This window comes from Dicentrarchus labrax, unplaced genomic scaffold, assembly GCF_905237075.1.
Source record: "Dicentrarchus labrax unplaced genomic scaffold, dlabrax2021, whole genome shotgun sequence".
Taxonomy (NCBI): domain Eukaryota; kingdom Metazoa; phylum Chordata; class Actinopteri; family Moronidae; genus Dicentrarchus; species Dicentrarchus labrax.
In genome coordinates this window covers 24,583,224-24,606,044 of record NW_026136713.1, presented here as the reverse complement: position 1 = coordinate 24,606,044, position 22,821 = coordinate 24,583,224, and the positions used below count along the sequence as shown (strand labels likewise).

At 37.9% G+C, this 22,821-nt stretch overlaps 1 protein-coding gene across 2 annotated transcripts in view; it reads left to right on the top strand.

Annotated features, from left to right (window-relative positions):
- The first annotated feature begins 19,230 nt into the window (after positions 1-19,230).
- Positions 19,231-22,821, top strand: part of crebl2 (cAMP responsive element binding protein-like 2) — an 8,540-nt gene continuing 4,949 nt past the window's right edge. Inside the window, exon 1 of one of the 2 annotated variants that reach the window (XM_051420205.1) lies at positions 19,231-19,436. In XM_051420205.1, the coding sequence (XP_051276165.1) occupies positions 19,422-19,436 (15 nt within the window). In that variant the 5' untranslated portion in view covers positions 19,231-19,421. The remainder of the gene's footprint in view (positions 19,437-22,821) is intronic. The other variant, XM_051420206.1, reaches the window with a different exon arrangement.

Sequence of the window (22,821 nt, the reverse complement as noted above, 5' to 3'; positions counted from 1 at the left end):
ACATTTTTAATGACACAATTCGTTCCAATTAAATATTTTCTATAATCGCTCTTCAGCTCATTCCTGGCCTCCATCAACAATGCTGCCCCCCGAAGGCAAACTTACTGCAGTTCAATGTTTGTGTTTACGTTCAGTGTCGCTCCGTCTCAGAGAAACAACATCAGTAACTCCAGAATCTACAGTCAACCTGCAGTCACTGCACTCTCCCTCGCTGTCTCTGAGCTTCAGCTGCAGTCACTGCGCTCTCCCTCGCTGTCTCTGAGCTTCAGCTGCAGTCACTGCGCTCTCTCTCGCTGTCTATGAGTTTCAGCTGCAGTCACTGCGCTCTCTCTCGCTGTCTATGAGCTTCAGCTGCAGTCACTGCGCTCTCCCTCGCTGTCTATGAGCTTCAGCTGCAGTCACTGCGCTCTCCCTCGCTGTCTATGAGCTTCAGCTGCAGTCACTGCGCTCTCCCTCGCTGTCTCTGAGCTTCAGCTGCAGTCACTGCGCTCTCCCTCGCTGTCTCTGAGCTTCAGCTGCAGTCACTGCGCTCTCCCTCGCTGTCTATGAGCTTCAGCTGCAGTCACTGCGCTCTCTCTCGCTGTCTCTGAGCTTCAGCTGTAGTCACTGCGCTCTCCCTCGCTATCTCTGAGCTTCGGCTGCAGTCACTGCGCTCTCTCTCGCTGTCTCTGAGCTTCAGCTGTAGTCACTGCGCTCTCCCTCGCTGTCTATGAGCTTCAGCTGCAGTCACTGCGCTCTCCCTCGCTGTCTCTGAGCTTCAGCTGCAGTCAATGCGCTCTCACTCGCTGTCTCTGAGCTTCAGCTGCAGTCACTGCTCTCTCTCTCGCTGTCTATGAGCTTCAGCTGCAGTCACTGCGCTCTCTCTCGCTGTCTATGAGCTTCAGCTGCAGTCACTGCGCTCTCTCTCGCTGTCTATGAGCTTCAGCTGCAGTCACTGCACTCTCCCTCGCTGTCTATGAGCTTCAGCTGCAGTCACTTAAAATAAATGTGTCTTCGGGACTAAAAAACATATTTCTGTCTAATTTTCCAGGACAACATTCCAGGATTATTTCCAGGATATTTGTTCAATTTAATCAATTTCCAGGCTGGAAAACAAAAGTTCCAAGTTTTCCAAGAATCGTGGGAACCCCGTCACTGAGGGTCTGACGTTGGTGTGTCCAACAGAGTTTAAGGAACCAGCGCCTCCTACAGGACCTTTAATCGCTCTGCTCACATTACTGAGGGTTGTATGATGATCTATGAGATTAATGTCAGTAAATCTATAAATAAACTCTGAGTCCTAACACGTCTCCATGATTCAACTTCACAATTTTAACTTCCTGTTAAAACACTCAGGAAATTCCCTCCTGCTGTAAAACCAGCATTGACTCACCAAAGATACTTAAACATGTTCCTCCTGCAGCAGCCAACACACACACACACACACACACACACACTGTCACACACACTGTAAATACCAACCCGCTCCAAACATGATAAAAGGTTAAAGTGTGTTTCTGTTGTGACTCTCAGTTAGAGTCAGACTGAATGGATGGAGTCAGGGTTCCCTCTCTTTTTAAGAAATCTTTTTCCATGACCTCTCCAGGACCTCTCCAGGACCTCTCCAGGAATTTTCCAGGACTTTCCAGTCCAGGACAGCTCTTGCTCACCAGCAGTCTTACAATGTATCGGTAGTTTGTTCTGTTCCTCTCTGCGTCTGCTCACCGTTCGGTCGTATTAACGCGTTATAGAGGGTATGCACGTGACGTCACGGTACCCCGAAGTCGCTGCGGTTATGCCCACTGAGTGGCAAAAGACGAGTGGCAGAGCCGGCAAGATTTTAAATATTCAATTATATTCGATATTCAACATGGGGAAGAGCTGCTGTGCTATCGACTGCACTAATAGATCTTCAGAGGGGTCAGAGCAAAGTTTCTACAGGCTACCAAAAGCAGCAGAAAAGAGACGGCTATGGATCGCTGCGATCTGGAGAGACAGCTGGTATCCAGGGACCGAAACCTGGATTTGCGGTTCACATTTCGTGTCAGGTAACGTTAATGCTGTATTTTCGGGCAAAATCATATCATTAAATTACATAATATATTGCCACCATTACTTCAGTAAAGCTCTTAACGTTAGCATCTTTCATTTAGCTATATTCATCACCCTGTATTCATTCATAAGCCCAGCTAACTTAAGGTAACTGAAGTACCCAAAAGTCATACTTTAGTAAAAATAAAGATATTGTGTTAAAGTATTACTTTGGTAAAAGTGAAAGTCACCTAAATAAATAGTCCTTGTGTAAAAGTCTCAAAGTATCTGATGTTGGCTGTGCTTAAATATCAAGTACAAGTACATTTTGTACTTGTGTCAATACACTGTATAGGCTCCTGTAAACTGACTTTTTATCAGCTTATTTTCTGCTATGATGTTTAGTTTTGGATTCTGTTTAAATCTAATGGCCAATTGAATAAATTGATTTTTAAATGTGCTAATCTGGCTCTGATTCATATAGAGATCGTTATATGTATATATTTGCTGGTACCATGTATATTTGTTTGTTTCAGGAAAAAAGAGTGATGATCCCCTACACCCTGACTATGTACCAAGTTTATTCAGTTTCACCTCTACCGCTGATCGGACTCGGGCTGTCAACCACCTGGAGAGATATGTATTGTATGCCTTTAGGCTTTGCCATGTATATTTACCTGGCGTTGAAATCAGGTACATATAAATGTCCGGATACCCGATATCTGGCCACATGTCAGTGTCCATGGACCAGATGATTTTGGGGAGCTTGTATGGATCATTGTGGAGTCCAACTGTATATTTTATATTATTCTATATTTTATATTTTATTGTCTATCTTTTTTTAAAATCATTTTAGCATTAGTAAATGTCTTATCTGTTGTGAAATTGAATGTTTACTTTTTAGTATTAGGAATATGTCTTGTCTGTCGTGCCTGTGCACTTTATCTGTTTCACCGTGGGAGAGTGAGAAACGTCCTCTTGATTACTTTGTATGTCTGGTGCATGTGAAGTAATTGACAATAAAGCTGACTTTGACTTTGACTTTGAACTGACGTCAATTTGTTTTGATAATCCATTTTTATTCAGTTTCGCTGTGTCAACCGCTATCCTTCGACATGTTGTGTACGGTTTGTTTTGCCACTCAGTCCGAATGAGGGGGGCATGTCGCGGGCGGAAGTGACGTAAACGCATACCCTCTATTTGGGGGGGGGGGGGTAAAAATATCGATTCATCAATGCATTGCAATATATTTTTTCCCAATTCAATATCGATTCATTAAATCCTCTGAATCGATTCAAGTCCCTGGCCAGTGGGGGCGCGGTGAGCAACATCTTTGTGTGATTTGCAATGTACGGATGGAGGCAGCACTCGACCATACAACAACAACAACATGGCAACCGAAGCAGGTAGCAGCAGTGTTAAACCAGCACCTTCAACTTTAAAAGCAGACGTTTGGAGTCATTTTGGATTCCAGTGTAAACCTGGAACACAGGAAATAGACAAAAGTAAGGTAGTGTGTAAGCTGTGCCAGGCAGTACTAAAATACTGCAATAACACAACAAATTTACGCAACCACTTAAGCCGACACCATGCAGATGCTCTGCAGCAACCCGCAGCTAAACCTGTGGATTCAAAACAGACACAACTCCACAGATCCTTCCTTTGCAAACTGCCGCCAAACTCTGCCCGCGCACAGAAGATAACGTGTCTGTGGCCGTCTTCATATGTACGGACCTACGGCCGTACAGTGTCGTGGAAAACGGGGGTTTTAAGAAGATGGTATACACAATCGAACCACAATACGCCATACCAACACGCAAACACATGAAGGAAGTCGCCGTCCTGAAGCTGTAATTTACTTATTACTGAATCGATCTCGGAGCATTTAAATCAGTATCGAATCGAAATTGAATCGAATTGTGACCTAAAGAAAAATTGAATCGAATCGTGAGGTTCTTAACAAAACCCAGCCCTAACGCGTTAAACTCAGTTTTATTTGTTTATAATGAAGAATTCATAATGAAAGTGACGCAGGTTCGTTACAGGTCGGACTTTGTGGGTCTCTGTGGAGCTGCTGACTACAGTTCCTCTCACTGCGATATCGCCGACTCCACGCCGGAAACTCGGTTCACTCTGCGTCTGGTAAACCCGACGAAGTGTCACAACAAGCCCCTCATCCTACCGACAGGTTTATGTTAGTCTGAGCAGCTACAACATTTCCAGGTCAACACAGACTCATTATTCCAGGATAAAGTTCCAGGTGTTTCCAGGATGGTGTAAAACCCACCAGTTAGCTCTCAGACCCACGTTCTCCACACAGACAGCTGATCAGGAATCAATAAGGGCATCGCTGCATAGGCCGACCCTGTGGAATCCTGAAGGGAACCGGTTCAAGAACCAGAGCCGAACTGGTGGAACCGGTTCCTCCTGGTTCACACTGATCTTCTGATAGTTCCTGTTTCTACTGGACCATAAGTAGACCTCCGCCCACCATCAGACCATCGCAGGTATGAGCGCTGTGAGACTTTCACTATATTAAATAAAGAATCCTCTGTGTGTCCATCAGGAACATTGAACACTACTGTTTGAGTCTTCCATCCATATGTGTGTAAACGCCGTCTGTGAGCAGTTTCCGACGCTGCGTCTCTAACATCCGTCCACTATAAAACCTGAAGAAACAGGATTCAGTTCCTGCACAGACGTCTGATCTCAGATTACCGGCTACAAAAACCCTCCGAACAGATCAGAGTCTCATCACATCTCCTCCCACAGACTATTTCCCTAAAAACACTGGTTATTACCCCCAAACACTGATTATTACCCACTGACACTGATTATTACCCCCAAACACTGATTATTACCCACTGACACTGAATATTACCCCCAAACACTGAATATTACACACTGACGCTGAATATTACCCACTGACACTGATTATTACCCCCAAACACTGATTATTACCCACTGACATTGAATATTACCCACTGACACTGAATATTACCCCAAAACGCTGAATATTACCCACTGACACTGATTATTACCCCCAAACACTGATTATTACCCACTGACACTGAATATTACCCACTGACACTGAATATTACCCCAAAACACTGAATATTACCCACTGACGCTGAATATTACCCACTGACACTGAATATACCCCCAAAACACTGAATATTACCCACTGACACTGAATATTACCCACTGACACTGAATATTACCCCAAAACACTGAATATTACCCACTGACACTGAATATTACCCCAAAACACTGAATATTACCCCCAAACACTGAATATTACCCACTGACACTGAATATTACCCACTGACACTGAATATTACCCCCAAAACACTGAATATTACCCACTGACACTGAATATTACCCACTGACACTGAATATTACCCCCAAACACTGAATATTACCCACTGACACTGAATATTACCCCCAAACACTGATTATTACCCCCAAACACTGATTATTACCCACTGACACTGAATATTACCCCCAAACACTGAATATTACCCACTGACACTGATTATTACCCCCAGACACTGAATATTACCCACTGACACTGAATATTACCCCCAAACACCGATTATTACCCACTGACACTGATTATTACCCACTGACACTGAATATTACCCCCAGACACTGAATATTACCCACTGACACTGATTATTACCCACTGACACTGAATATTACCCCCAGACACTGAATATTACCCACTGACACTGAATATTACCCCCAAACACCGATTATTACCCCCAAACACTGAATATTACCCACTGACACTGAATATTACCCCCAAACACTGAATATTACCCACTGACACTGATTATTACCCCCAGACACTGAATATTACCCCCAAACACTGAATATTACACACTGACACTGAATATTACCCCCAAACACTGATTATTACCCCCAAACACTGAATATTACCCACTGACACTGATTATTACCCCCAAACACTGAATATTACTCACTGACACTGATTATTACCCCCAAACACTGATTATTACCCACTGACACTGAATATTACCCCCAAACACTGAATATTACCCACTGACACTGATTATTACCCCCAAACACTGATTATTACCCCCAAACACTGAATATTACCCACTGACACTGATTATTACCCCCAAACACTGAATATTACTCACTGACACTGATTATTACCCACTGACACTGAATATTCCCCCCAACACTGATTATTGCCCACTGACACTGAATGTTAACCACTGACACTGAATATTACCCCCAAACACTGATTATTACCCCCAAAACACTGATTACCCACTGACACCGAATATTACCCCCAAACACTGATTATTACCAACTGACACTGAATATTACCCCCAAACACTGATTATTACCCCCAAACACTGAATATTACCCACTGACACTGAATATTACCCACTGACACTGAATATTACCCCCAAACACTGAATATTAGCCCCAAACACTGATTATTAACCCCAAAACACTGATTATTACCCCCAAAACACTGAATATTACCCACTGACACTGAATATTACCCACTGACACTGAATATTTCCCACTGACACTGATTATTACCCACTGACACTGAATATTACCCCCAAACACTGATTATTACCCCCAAACACTGAATATTACCCACTGACACTGATTATTACCCCCAAACACTGAATATTACTCACTGACACTGATTATTACCCCCAAACACTGAATATTACCCCCAAACACTGAATATTACCCCCAAACACTGAATATTAACCACTGACACTGAATATTACCCCCAAACACTGATTATTACCCCCAAAACACTGAATATTACCCACTGACACCGAATATTACCCCCAAACACTGATTATTACCCACTGACACTGAATATTACCCACTGACACTGAATATTACCCCCAAACACTGATTATTACCCCCAAACACTGAATATTACTCACTGACACTGATTATTACCCCCAAACACTGAATATTACCCACTGACACTGATTATTACCCCCAAACACTGAATATTACCCACTGACACTGAATATTACCCCCAAACACTGAATATTACCCACTGACACTGAATATTACCCCCAAACACTGATTATTACCCACTGACACTGGATATTACCCCCAAACACTGATTATTACCCCCAAACACTGAATATTACCCACTGACACTGATTATTACCCCCAAACACTGAATATTACTCACTGACACTGATTATTACCCACTGACACTGAATATTACCCCCAAACACTGATAATTACCCCCAAAACACTGAATATTACCCCCAAACACTGAATATTACCCACTGACACTGATTATTACCCCCAAACACTGAATATTACTCACTGACACTGATTATTACCCCCAAACACTGAATATTACCCACTGACACTGAATATTACCCCCAAACACTGAATATTACCCACTGACACTGAATATTACCCCCAAACACTGATTATTACCCACTGACACTGGATATTACCCCCAAACACTGATTATTACCCCCAAACACTGAATATTACCCACTGACACTGATTATTACCCCCAAACACTGAATATTACTCACTGACACTGATTATTACCCACTGACACTGAATATTACCCACTGACACCGAATATTACCCCCAAACACTGATTATTACCAACTGACACTGAATATTACCCCCAAACACTGATTATTACCCCCAAACACTGAATATTACCCACTGACACTGAATATTACCCCCAAACACTGAATATTAGCCCCAAACACTGATTATTAACCCCAAAACACTGATTATTACTCCCAAAACACTGAATATTACCCACTGACACTGAATATTACCCACTGACACTGAATATTTCCCACTGACACTGATTATTACCCACTGACACTGAATATTACCCCCAAACACTGATTATTACCCCCAAACACTGAATATTACCCACTGACACTGATTATTACCCCCAAACACTGAATATTACTCACTGACACTGATTATTACCCCCAAACACTGAATATTACCCCCAAACACTGAATATTACCCCCAAACACTGAATATTAACCACTGACACTGAATATTACCCCCAAACACTGATTATTACCCCCAAAACACTGAATATTACCCACTGACACCGAATATTACCCCCAAACACTGATTATTACCCACTGACACTGAATATTACCCCCAAACACTGATTATTACCCCCAAAACACTGATTATTACCCCCAAAACACTGAAAAAACACCCCCAAAACACTGAATATTACCCACTGACACTGATTATTACCCCCAAACACTGATTATTACCCCCAAACACTGAATATTACCGACTGACACTGAATATTACCCCCAAACACTGATTATTACCCACTGACACTGATTATTACCCCCAAACACTGATTATTACCCCCAAACACTGATTATTACCCCCAAACACTGATTATTACCCCCAAACACTGAATATTACCCACTGACACTGAATATTACCCCCAAACACTGATTATTACCCCCAAACACTGAATATTACCCCCAAACGCTGATTATTACCCACTGACGCTGAATATTACCCACTGACACTGAATATTACCCCCAAACACTGATTATTACCCACTGATACTGATTATTACCCCCAAACACTGATTATTACCCCCAAACACTGATTATTACCCCCAAACACTGATTATTACCCCCAAACACTGAATATTACCCACTGACACTGAATATTACCCCCAAACACTGATTATTACCCCCAAACACTGAATATTACCCCAAACGCTGATTATTACCCACTGACGCTGAATATTACCCACTGACACTGAATATTACCCCCAAACACTGATTATTACCCCCAAACACTGAATATTACCCCCAGACACTGATTATTACCCACTGACACTGATTATTACCCCCAAACACTGATTATTACCCCCAAACACTGAATATTACCCCCAAACACTGATTATTACCCCCAAACACTAATTATTACCCCCAAACACTGAATATTACCCCCAAACACTGAATATTACCCACTGACACTGAATATTACCCCCAAACACTGAATATTACCCACTGACACTGAATATTACCCCAAAACACTGAATATTACCCCCAAACACTGAATATTACCCCCAAACACTGAATATTACCCACTGACACTGAATATTACCCCCAAACACTGAATATTACCCACTGACACTGAATATTACCCCAAAACACTGAATATTACCCCCAAACACTGATTATTACCCCCAAACACTGAATATTACCCACTGACACTGAATATTACCCCCAAACACTGAATATTACCCACTGACACTGAATATTACCCCCAAACACTGAATATTACCCACTGACACTGAATATTACCCCAAAACACTGAATATTACCCACAAACACTGAATATTACCCCCAAACACTGAATATTACTCACTGACACTGATTATTACCCCCAAACAGTGAATATTACCCCCAAACACAGAATATTACTACTTTATTATTACTTCCTATTGGACTCATTGATCGGTTCTGAAGGCAGTAACGATTACAGGCTGAAGGTTCAATATCAGTGTTAATGGATCGTACTGATACTGCTGCTTTGTTCAGACCACTCAGAGAGCTTCTACACATTCATTCATTCATTCATTCATTCATTCACACATTTACTCAGTGGTTCAGCATCAGGAGCAGTTTGGGGTTCAGTATTTTGCTCAAAGACACTTCAACCTGCAGCCGGAGGAGCCGGGGATCCAGAAACCTTCCAGTGTAGCTCATACAATCCCTGATCACTAATCAATATCTTTCCTGTACAGTTTGGATCTTTCTATCTTTATCCTTATCTTTATTTATTTATATTTTAAAAAGTGCTTTATACAAATTACTTCAATATGAATATGAATCTTCACTGAGGCTTCAGAACCACATCGCGGAGGTCAGATAAAGCGAGCCGGCTCCTAGTACCACCGTTAATGACTCGATGAGATGGCAGCCAATCAGAGGACACCGTTAATGACTCGATGAGACGGCAGCCAATCAGAGGACACCGTTAATGACTCGATGAGACAGCAGCCAATCAGAGGACACCGTTAATGACTCGATGAGACGGCAGCCAATCAGAGGACTTTAAGCCCTTGATGACATCAGAGAGGCCGATATATATAAATGGATATAAAACTGATTTCAGTCAGCAGGAAGTCAACGTCAAACCCGCTCACAGGAACGAATATAACAAATAATAAATACTACAGTTAGTCATGGAGTTCCACAAGGTTCTGTACTTGAACCAATACTATTTACTCTATATATGCTCCCTTTAGGCAACATTATTAGGAATCACTCCATTAACTTTCACTGTTATGCAGATGATACGCAGTTATATCTATCAATCAAACCCAATGAAATTAATCAATTATCTAAATTACAAACATGTCTTAAGGACATAAAATCCTGGATGACCTGCAATTTTCTGATGTTAAACTCAGAAAAAGACGAAATTCTTGTTCTTGGCCCCAAAAACCTTAGAGACTCACTGTCTAAAGATATAGTTACTCTAGATGGCATTAACTTGGCCTCTAGCACCACTGTCAGGAATCTTGGAGTTATCTTTGATCAGGATTTGTCATTTAACTCCCACATAAAGCAGACCTCTAGGACTGCCTTCTTTCATTTACGTAATATTACAAAAATTAGACACATACTATCACAGACAGATGCAGAAAAACTAATCCATGCATTTGTTACTTCAAGGCTGGATTACTGCAACTCTTTATTATCAGGTTGCCCCAATAAGTCCATTAAAACGCTCCAATTAATTCAGAACGCTGCAGCACGAGTACTGACAGGAACTAGAAAAAGAGATCACATCTCTCCTGTACTAGCTACTCTGCATTGGCTCCCTGTAAAATGTAGAATTGAATTTAAAATCCTCCTCCTCACCTATAAAGCTCTTCATGGTCAGGCCCCTTCATATCTTAAAGAGCTCATAGTACCCTATTACCCCTCTAGAACACTACGTTCTCTGAATGCTGGGCTACTTGTGGTTCCTATAGTCTCTAAAAGTAGAACAGGAGCCAGAGCCTTCAGTTACCAAGCTCCTCTCCTGTGGAACCAGCTTCCAGTTGTGGTTCGGGTTGCCCTTGTCTCCAAGGTCTTGCTCATGGTGGTACTGTTGGGTCTCTGTAATTAATGTTAAAGAGTTCGGTCTAGACCTGCTCTATTTGAAAAGTGTCCTGAGATAACTTCTGTTATGAATTGGCGCTATACAAATAAAATTGAATTGAATTGAATTGAAATACTAAAGTAAAGACTTGATTGATCATTGATCAGGAACAGAAATTGATCAGAAATATCTGTGTATGGATTAGGATGACATTAATCAATCACATTAATCAGCAGCTGTATCTGCTGACTGACAGCTAGCTAACGTAGCATTAGCTTAGCTGCTCCCTGAAACAATCTTCAATAAAACCTCTGAAGGCCTCATGTCAATGTTATCAATAACCATTAATCAATAAGAGTGATCGCTCTCTCTTCGTCTGATAACATCCAACCGCTAACAGAGAGCTAACAGTGAGCTAACAGAGAGCTAACTCTTTTTACATTGGGATCAATTTCACTGATTACTGAGTCCCTGATTTAAAACTGTTTAACTGATTATTAAAATAGCTGCTGATCAATTTTCAGTCAATAACTAATTTAAGAAGAAGAAGCCTTTATTTGTCATTGCACAGGATACAACGATATTACCTGTAAGCAGCCGCTACGTCTGCTGAGGCCGAGCACGAGACGCGCGCCGCCTGGGGAGCCATGGGGGTATTCTGCCTTGCTCAAGGGCACCTCATCGGCGTCTTGGGTGGGATTCGAACCTCCAATCCTCTGATCATTGGTCCAGCCCCTTAACCGCTAGCCCACATTGATTAACTAATTTAACTAATTTAACTAATTGAATTAATTGAAACATTTCAAGCACTTTTCTGTTGACGGTTAATAATCTGAAACATCCGGTCTAAAGGAGGAAACCCGCTCTACCTGCTCCTCTACCTGCTCCTCTAACTGCTCCTCTACCTGCTCCTCTACCTGCTCCTCTACCTGCTCATCTACCTGCTCATCAGGTGCAACAACAAACCACAGCTGATCTCTATCATGTGATCCACAGTGACCTTTAACCCCTCATACAGAAAAACAAACCATCAGCTCCCAACAGCAACTTCCTCAATGAGCCTCAAATATAGAAACAATAAAACATAGTTAGTCATAAACAAACACACACACACACACACTCACACACACTCACACACACACACACACAGACACACACAGACACACACACACACACACACACACACACACACACACACACACACACACACACACACACACACACACACACACACACACACACACTCACACAGACAGACACACACACACACACACACACACAGACACACACACACTCACAGACACACACACACACACACACACACACAGACACACACACACACACACACACACACACACACACACACAGACACACTCACACAGACAGACACACACACACACACACACAGACACACACACACTCACACACAGACACACACACACTCACACACAGACACACACACACACACACACACACACACACACACACACACACACACACACACACACACACACACACTCACAGACACACACACACACACTCACACAGACACACACACACACTCTCACACACACACAGACACACACACACACACACAGACACACACACACACACACTCACACAGACACACACACACACACACACACACACACACACTCACAGACACACACACACACACACACACACACACACACACACACACACACACACACACACACACACACACACACACACACACACACACACACACACACACACACACACACACACACACACACACACGCTCACACAGACACACACACACACACACAGACACACACACACACACAGACACACACAGACACACACACACACTCACAGACACACACACACACACACACACACACACACACACACACACACACACACACACACACTCACTCTGTGTCTGTGTCTGAAAGTAAAAACATCAACAACACATTTTATATTAATAAAAGTGGTTTAAAAACAGGCACACAGAGGGCAGCTGATCAGTAATCAATACTCCCATTATTAAAGCATCAATCAACCTGATCAGCCTTCAGCAGTTAGCTAGTGTTTCTGTAGTGGAGACTAAACGTTAACAATGATCCATATCAGCAGTTTGAATCCAACTAAAAGCTCCCTGCACCAAACTCCCTTTAAGAAATATCACATTTTAACAATTCCAATTGATCACAAAAAGTGACATCAGAACTTAAAGTAACAGAAACCACTAAAATCTGCATTTTTCAAAGGAGGTCTGGTATTATTTACCTGGACATTAATGTAAGATTTAACATTAATGTCAGCTGATATAAAGTTGTGTAAAGTGTAATTAATGTGTAATTAAGTGAGTAAGACGACTTGATGAACTTTATACTATATATTATGAATATATTATAAACAGGTATCATAAATTAAAGGGTTGGTATCCAAAAGTTATGGAAAAGTAACCACTAAAATCTGCATTTTTTAAAGGAGGTCTGGTATTATTAAAGGGGCCATTAATGTAACGTTAATGTCAGCGGATATAAACTGTATTTAATATTTAATGTATATTTAATATTTAATGTTTAATATTTATTGTTTCATATTTAATGTTTAATGTATATTTAATGTTTAATATTTAATGTATATTTAATATTTAATATTTAATGTATATTGAATATTTAATGTTTAAAAGTAAATGTATATTGAATATTTAATGTTTAAAAGTAAATGTAAATTTAATATTTAATGTTTAATGTATATATAATGTTTAATATTTAGAGTATGTTTGATATTTAATATTTATTGTATATTTAATATTTATTGTTTAATATTTAATGTATATTTAATGTTTAATGTTTAATGTATATATATAATATTCAATATATAATGTATATTTATTAAATATTTACTGTATATTTAATATTTACTGTATATTTCATATGAAATATTTAATATTTACTGTATATTTAATGTTTAATATTTACTGTATATTTAATATTTAATGCATATTTAATATTTACTGTATATTTAATGTTTACTGTATATTTAATGTTTAATATTTACTGTATACTTAATATTTAATATTAAGTGTATATTTAATATTTAATTTAATATTTAGTGTATATTTAATATTTAATTTAATATTTAATTTAATATTTGATTTAATATTTAATTTAATATTTAATATTTAATTTAATATTTACTGTATATTTAATGTTTAATATTCACTGTATATTTAATATTTACTGTATATTTAATATTTAATGAATATTTAATATTTACTGTATATTTAATATTTACTGTATATTTAATGTTTAATATTTACTGTATATTTAATATTTACTGTATATTTAATATTTAATTTAATATTTACTGTATATTTAATATTTAATGAATATTTAATATTTACTGTATATTTAATGTTTAATATTTACTGTATATTTAATATTTAGTGTATATTTAATATTTAATGTATATTTAATGTTTAATATTTACTGTATACTTAATATTTAATATATATTTAATATTTAATTTAATATTTAATTTAATATTTAATTTAATATTTACTGTATATTTAATATTGAATTTAATATTTACTGTATATTTAATATTTGATTTAATATTTAATTTAATATTTAATATTTAATTTAATATTTACTGTATATTTAATATTTACTGTATATTTAATATTTACTGTATATTTAATATTTAGTGTATATTTAATATTTAATTTAATATTTACTGTATATTTAATATTTAATTTAATATTTACTGTATATTTAATGTTTAATATTTAGTGTATATTTAATATTTAATTTAATATTTACTGTATATTTAATATTTAATTTAATATTTACTGTATATTTAATATTTGATTTAATATTTAATTTAATATTTAATATTTAATTTAATATTTACTGTATATTTAATATTTACTGTATATTTAATATTTAGTGTATATTTAATATTTAGTGTATATTTAATATTTAATTTAATATTTACTGTATATTTAATATTTAATGAATATTTAATATTTACTGTATATTTAATGTTTAATATTTAGTGTATATTTAATATTTAGTGTATATTTAATATTTAATTTAATATTTACTGTATATTTAATATTTAATGAATATTTAATATTTACTGTATATTTAATGTTTAATATTTAGTGTATATTTAATATTTAATTTAATATTTACTGTATATGTAATATTTAATATTTAATATTTAATGAGTGAGAGTATCAGGTGAGTTTGGGGGAACTTCGGCTCCTCTTCGGGCGACATTTTCAGAAGTTACGGTGGCTGTTCTCTGACATTTTGTCGGTGTGTTTCGACGGTACCGACCGATGACCTCCAGACGGATCCGTGAAAACAACCGAACAAAAGCGACCTTTAGTTGTCTCCGTTGAACACTCACACACTAACTTTAACTTTAGGCCCCGTTAACGGAACTTCACCAGAAGCTGATTTTAGACTTTAACCGGACATTTCGGTTCACTCACCGTTTGAAAACTCGACGTCAGAAGTCCAACCGGCGGCCGAACCGTCCGCTGACCGGTTCCCCGCTGAGGCTGCTGGTAGCGAGAGGTCTACCGGGAGGCTTACCGGGAGGGTTACCGGGAGGTTGGAGGGTTATCGGCGGTAAAGAGCTGAAGGCAGACTCTAACAGATGATGAGGTCACCGTGTTAAAAATAAAGGGATGTCGTCATCGAAGCTCCAGTCAAATGAACTCAACAGGATCCTTAAAGGGGCAGGACGCAGGCGCAGTGTGGGCCGACACATAATACACAACATAATACACAGAGACCCGGCTCTGCAGCAAGGTACGGAGGCCCGGGGCTGCCAATCACATATTTATATATATATATATATATATATATATATATATATAACATTTCTGCATTAAAGCAGACTCTGTTATATAATATATAACATATAATATATAACAGCACTGTTTGGTCCCAGTTAGAAATACTTGATTTTGGAACCAGTCTATAACCTGTGTATAATAACTGACTTTTTTTAAAGAAAGTGAATGGTTGCCCGTTAATATGCTCTTCAGTAAGTTGATCAGTAAGCGAACGCCTCATCGTCCTCTGCTGCTGCGTTCATGTGTCCTGAAGCTGCAGTTGGCGAGCGGCGGGCGGCGGGCGGCGAGCGGACTGAGGACAATGGATGATGAAAGCAGAAGAAAAGTTTTTCATTCTGGAGCAATTAGCATGCATGGCTAACTCACACTGATGAATGTGGATGAAACCATCAGAGCTGCAAGAGACTCTGATCACAAAACAACCAGCAATGAGCTCATTGTTCTCAGTTTTACAGACTGTCCTTGAACACCACAGCAGGTCACTTTTACCTGTTTATTGGTATTTTATGTTCTGTTTGTTCTGTAAACATCATCCATCTTACTGGACAAACTCCATCGGATGTGAGAATATTCCTAATATTTAATGTACTTGTTCTGCTCCTGGCACTAAAGGTCTTCCATACAAACAGCTTCAGATCAGAGAAGTGAAACTTTTGGCAGAAGTGGAACCCGGACGAGAAGTTCTGATGTTTCTGTCAGGTGAGAATCTGAATGCTGAGTCACTGTGAATCATTAAAAATATCATTTTAATCACTTTATATTTATATTTATATTAATATTTATACCTATATTTATATTTATATCTATATCTATATCTATATTTATATTTATATTTATATTTATATCTATATCTATATCTATATTTATATCTATATTTATATTTATATTTATATTTATATTTATATTTATATCTATATTTATATTAATATTTATATTTATATCTATATCTATATCTATATTTATATTAATATTAATATTTATATCTATATTTATATTTATATCTATATCTATATTTATATTAATATTTATATTTATATTTATATTTATATTTATATCTATATTTATATCTATATTTATATCTATATTTATATTTATATCTATATTTATAATAACATTTATATTTATATTTATATTTATATCTATATCTATATTTATATTTATATTTATATCTATATTTATATCTATATTTATATTTATATCTATATTTATAATAACATTTATATTTATATTTATATCTATATCTATATCTATATCTATATTTATATCTATATCTATATTTATATCTATATTTATATTTATATCTATATTTATATATATATTTATATTTATATCTATATTTATATTTATATCTATATTTAGATTTAGATTTATATCTATATCTATATTTATATTAATATATCTATCTTTATTTATATTAATATTTATATCTATATCTATATCTATATCTATATTTAGATTTATGTCTATATCTATATTTATATTATATTTATATTTATATTTATATTTATATTTATATTTATATCTATATGTATATTTATATCTATATTTAGATTTAGATTTATATCTATATCTATATCTATATTTATATTAATATATCTATCTTTATTTATATTAATATTTATATCTATATCTATATTTATGTCTATATCTATATTTATAATATAATTATATTTATATTTATATCTATATTTATATTAATATTTATATCTATATCTATATCTATATCTATATTTATATTTATATTATATTTATATTTATATAAATATTTATATCTATATCTATATCTATATCTATATCTATATTTATATCTATATTAATATCTATATTAATATCTATATTTATACTATATTTATATTTATATCTATATCTATATTATATTTATATTAATATTTGTATCTATATTTATATCTATATCTATATCTATATCTATATTTATATTTATATTATATTTATATTTTTATTTATATTTATATTTATATTTATATTTATATTTATATTTATATTTATATCTATATCTATATCTATATTTATATTTATATTATATTTATATTTTTATTTATATTTATATTTATATCTATATTTATATCTATATCTATATCTATATTATATCTATATTTATATTTATATTTATATTTATATTTATATTTATATTTATATTTATATTTATATTTATATTTATATCTATATTTATATATGACCTGTTCACAGATCACCTGTCTCATGTATTACTGTAGTTATTCTTGTATAAATGATCTGCTGCAGCTTTAATATTCACATTATATGAGAGACACAATCAGAATCAGAAATACTTTATTGATCCTCAGGGATTGGTCGTTACAGTTTCTCACACACATATATAATAATAATCAAGGTACTACAATGTTAAAGAATAGAAATAATACTTATATTACAATCCAACACAATATATATAGAATAGAAATGTATATTTATATAAGTAAATAATAAAAAGGAGCCTGTGTACCTTTAGTAATAATTATAAAATATATTAATATATATTAATATAATAAAGTAATGTATGCCACAGAAATAAAGTAAAAGTGAGTTTGTTGCTGAGGATGTTCTATGAGTCTGTTGTGGTCAGTACGATCTTCTTCACTGTCACATGCTGGGGCAGTGGGCTGAGGGTCGCAGACAACAACAGACTAAACAAACTGATCAGGAGGGCCGGTGATGTCCCTCGGTAATTCTGACTCTAAACGTAGACTATTATTCTTTTGCACTTTTACACATTAATACTGTACATTTGATCTCGTATATATATATATAGTTATATATATATATTTATATTTTTGGTGCTGAATGTTGTATATATATATGTTGTTTGTATAATATGTTGTTTGTATATCTGGAGTGTTGTAACGAAAATAATTATATATATAAGCATTTCTGATTCTGATTCTGATTAAAGATTGTTTTATTACAGAAGTTATAAATTATTACGAAGAATATCGGAATAATTAATTATAATTACATTTCACAGGATAATCTACTTTAAATCATAGAAAATACGTCATTATTACAATTGTTTTAATGAATTATTTAAGATTAATACAGAGAATGTAATGGTGGTGTTTGGGGTTTTCCCGCCTCCAGTCCAGCAGGTGGCGGTAATGCGCCTGTAAACGGATTGCTCTTCAACCGCTATTAGAACCCGAAGAAGAAGACGCTGACGTAACCGCGTTACGTCAACCGGAAACAGGATGTAAACACAGAACAACAACACGAAGCTAACTTAGCTTTTTGTGTGTGTCCGCGGACTGACTGGGAACTTTGTTTCTTTCACACGTTGTTTGAACGGAGCCATTAGCTCGCTGCAGCTAACGGGAGCTAACGGGAGCTAACGGGAGCTAACCAGCTAGCTGCCTGCGCGCTAGCGTTCAGCACAATGGATGATAACAAGGTAAGAGGCTAACGGCTAACGGCTAACGGCTAACGGTGACCAACGTTAGTGAAGTTATTAAAAGTGTTTACGGTAAATTACCGGTGAGTGAATGAATCTGTGACTTATATGCGACAATGTTAGCGAGTGAGCCGTCTGTAGTTGTCTGTAGCTGTCTGTAGCTGGCTGTAGTTGGCTGTCTGTAGCTGTCTGTAGCTGGCTGTAGCTGTCTGTAGTTGTCTGTAGCTGGCTGTAGCTGTCTGTAGTTGGCTGTAGCTGGCTGTAGCTGGCTGTAGCTGGCTGTAATTGGCTGTCTGTAGCTGGCTGTAGCTGGCTGTAGTTGGCTGTAATTAGCTGTCTGTAGCTGTCTGTAGCTGTCTGTAGCTGGCTGTAGCTGCTGTCTGTAGTTGATTGTAGCTGGCTGTAGTTGGCTGTAGTTAATTGTAGCTGTCTGTAGCTGTCTGTAGTTAGCTGTCTGTAGCTGGCTGTAGCTGGCTGTAGCTGTCTGTAGCTGTCTGTAGCTAGCTGTCTGTAGTTGTCTGTAGTTGGCTGTAGCTGTCTGTAGTTGACTGTAGCTGTCTGTAGTTGGCTGTAGTTAATTGTAGCTGGCTGTAGTTGGCTGTAGTTAATTGTAGCTGTCTGTAGCTGTCTGTAGTTGGCTGTAGTTGGCTGTAGTTAATTGTAGTTGTCTGTAGTTGGCTGTAGCTGTCTGTAGCTGTCTGTAGCTGTCTGTAGTTGGCTGTAGCTGTCTGTAGCTGGCTGTAGCTCTCTGTAGCTGTCTGTAGCTGTCTGTAGTTGTCTGTAGCTGGCTGTAGCTGTCTGTAGCTGGCTGTAGCTGTCTGTAGTTGGCTGTAGCTGGCTGTAGCTGTCTGTAGCTGTCTGTAGCTGGCTGTAGTTGTCTGTAACTGGCTGTAGCTGTCTGTAGCTGGCTGTAGCTGATTGTAGCTGTCTGTAGTTGGCTGTAGCTGTCTGTAGCTGTCTGAAGCTGGCTGTAGCTGTCTGTAGCTGTCTGTAGCTGGCTGTAGTTGGCTGTAGCTGGCTGTAGCTGGCTGTAGCTGGCTGTAATTAGCTGTCTGTAGCTGTCTGTAGCTGGCTGTAGCTGGCTGTAGCTGTCTGTAGCTGGCTGTAGTTAATTGTAGCTGGCTGTAGTTGGCTGTAGCTGTCTGTAGTTGATTGTAGCTGGCTGTAGTTGGCTGTAGTTAATTGTAGCTGTCTGTAGCTGTCTGTAGTTAGCTGTCTGTAGCTGGCTGTAGCTGTCTGTAGCTGTCTGTAGTTGGCTGTAGTTGGCTGTAGCTGTCTGTAGTTGACTGTAGCTGTCTGTAGTTGGCTGTAGTTAATTGTAGCTGGCTGTAGTTGGCTGTAGTTAATTGTAGCTGTCTGTAGCTGTCTGTAGTTGGCTGTAGTTGATTGTAGTTGTCTGTAGTTGGCTGTAGCTGTCTGTAGCTGTCTGTAGTTGGCTGTAGCTGTCTGTAGCTGGCTGTAGCTGTCTGTAGTTGTCTGTAGCTGGCTGTAGCTGTCTGTAGTTGGCTGTAGCTGGCTGTAGCTGTCTGTAGTTGGCTGTAGTTGTCTGTAACTGGCTGTAGCTGTCTGAAGCTGGCTGTAGCTGATTGTAGCTGTCTGTAGTTGGCTGTAGCTGTCTGTAGCTGTCTGAAGCTGGCTGTAGCTGTCTGTAGCTGGCTGTAGTTGGCTGTAGCTGTCTGTAGCTGGCTGTAGCTCTCTGTAGCTCTCTGTAGCTGGCTGTAGCTGTCTGTAGTTGTCTGTAGTTGTCTGTAGCTGGCTGTAGCTGGCTGTAGCTGGCTGTAGCTCTCTGTAGCTGGCTGTAGCTGTCTGTAGCTGTCTGTAGTTGGCTGTAGCTGTCTGTAGCTGTCTGTAGTTGGCTGTAGCTGTCTGTAGTTGGCTGTAGTTAATTGTAGTTGGTTGTAGTTAATTGTAGCTGGCTGTAGTTGATTGTAGCTGTTTGTAGCTGTTTGTAGTTGGCTGTAGTTGATTGTAGCTGTCTGTAGCTGTCTGTAGTTAATTGTAGTTAATTGTAGTTGTCTGTAGCTGTCTGTAGCTGGCTGTAGCTGGCTGTAGTTGGCTGTAGCTGTCTGTAGCTGTCTGTAGTTGGCTGTAGTTTATTGTAGCTGTCTGTAGCTGGCTGTAGTTAATTGTAGCTGGCTGTAGTTGGCTGTAGTTGATTGTAGCTGTCTGTAGCTGTCTGTAGTTGGCTGTAGTTAGTTGTAGCTGGCTGTAGTTGACTGTAGCTGTCTGTAGTTGATTGTAGCTGGCTGTAGTTGGCTGTAGTTAATTGTAGCTGTCTGTAGCTGTCTGTAGCTGTCTGTAGTTGGCTGTAGTTAATTGTAGCTGTCTGTAGCTGTCTGTAGTTGGCTGTAGCTGTCTGTAGTTGGCTGTAGTTGATTGTAGTTGGCTGTAGCTGTCTGTAGCTGTCTGTAGCTGTCTGTAGTTAATTGTAGTTGGCTGTAGTTGGCTGTACCTGTCTGTAGCTGTCTGTAGCTGTCTGTAGTTGGCTGTAGTTGGCTGTAGTTGGCTGTAGCTGTCTTTAGTTGGCTGTAGCTGTCTGTAGTTGGCTGTAGCTGTCTGTAGCTGTCTGTAGTTGGCTGTAGCTGGCTGTAGTAGGCTGTAGTTAATTGTAGCTGGCTGTAGTTAATTGTAGCTGGCTGTAGTTAATTGTAGCTGGCTGTAGTTGGCTGTAGTTAATTGTAGCTGTCTGTAGCTGTCTGTAGTTGGCTGTAGCTGTCTGTAGTTGGCTGTAGTTGATTGTAGTTGATTGTAGTTGGCTGTAGCTGTCTGTAGCTGTCTGTAGTTAATTGTAGTTGGCTGTAGCTGGCTGTAGCTGTCTGTAGCTGTCTGTAGTTGGCTGTAGCTGTTTGTAGCTGTTTGTAGTTGGCTGTAGCTGTCTGTAGCTGTCTGTAGTTGGCTGTAGCTGTTTGTAGCTGTTTGTAGTTGGCTGTAGCTGTCTGTAGCTGTCTGTAGCTGTCTGTAGTTGATTGTAGCTGTCTGTAGCTGGCTGTAGTTGGCTGTAGTTAATTGTAGCTGGCTGTAGTTGATTGTAGCTGTTTGTAGTTGGCTGTAGTTGATTGTAGTTGGCTGTAGTTGATTGTAGCTGTCTGTAGTTGACTGTAGCTGCCTGTAGTTGGCTGTAGTTGATTGTAGCTGTCTGTAGTTGGCTGTAGTTGATTGTAGCTGTCTGTAGCTGGCTGTAGTTGGCTGTAGTTGATTGTAGCTGTCTGTAGTTGACTGTAGCTGTCTCTAGTTGATTGTAGCTGGCTGTAGTTGGCTGTAGTTAATTGTAGCTGTCTGTAGCGGTCTGTAGCTGTCTGTAGTTGGCTGTAGCTGTCTGTAGTTGGCTGTAGCTGTCTGTAGTTGGCTGTAGTTAATTGTAGTTGGCTGTAGTTGATTGTAGCTG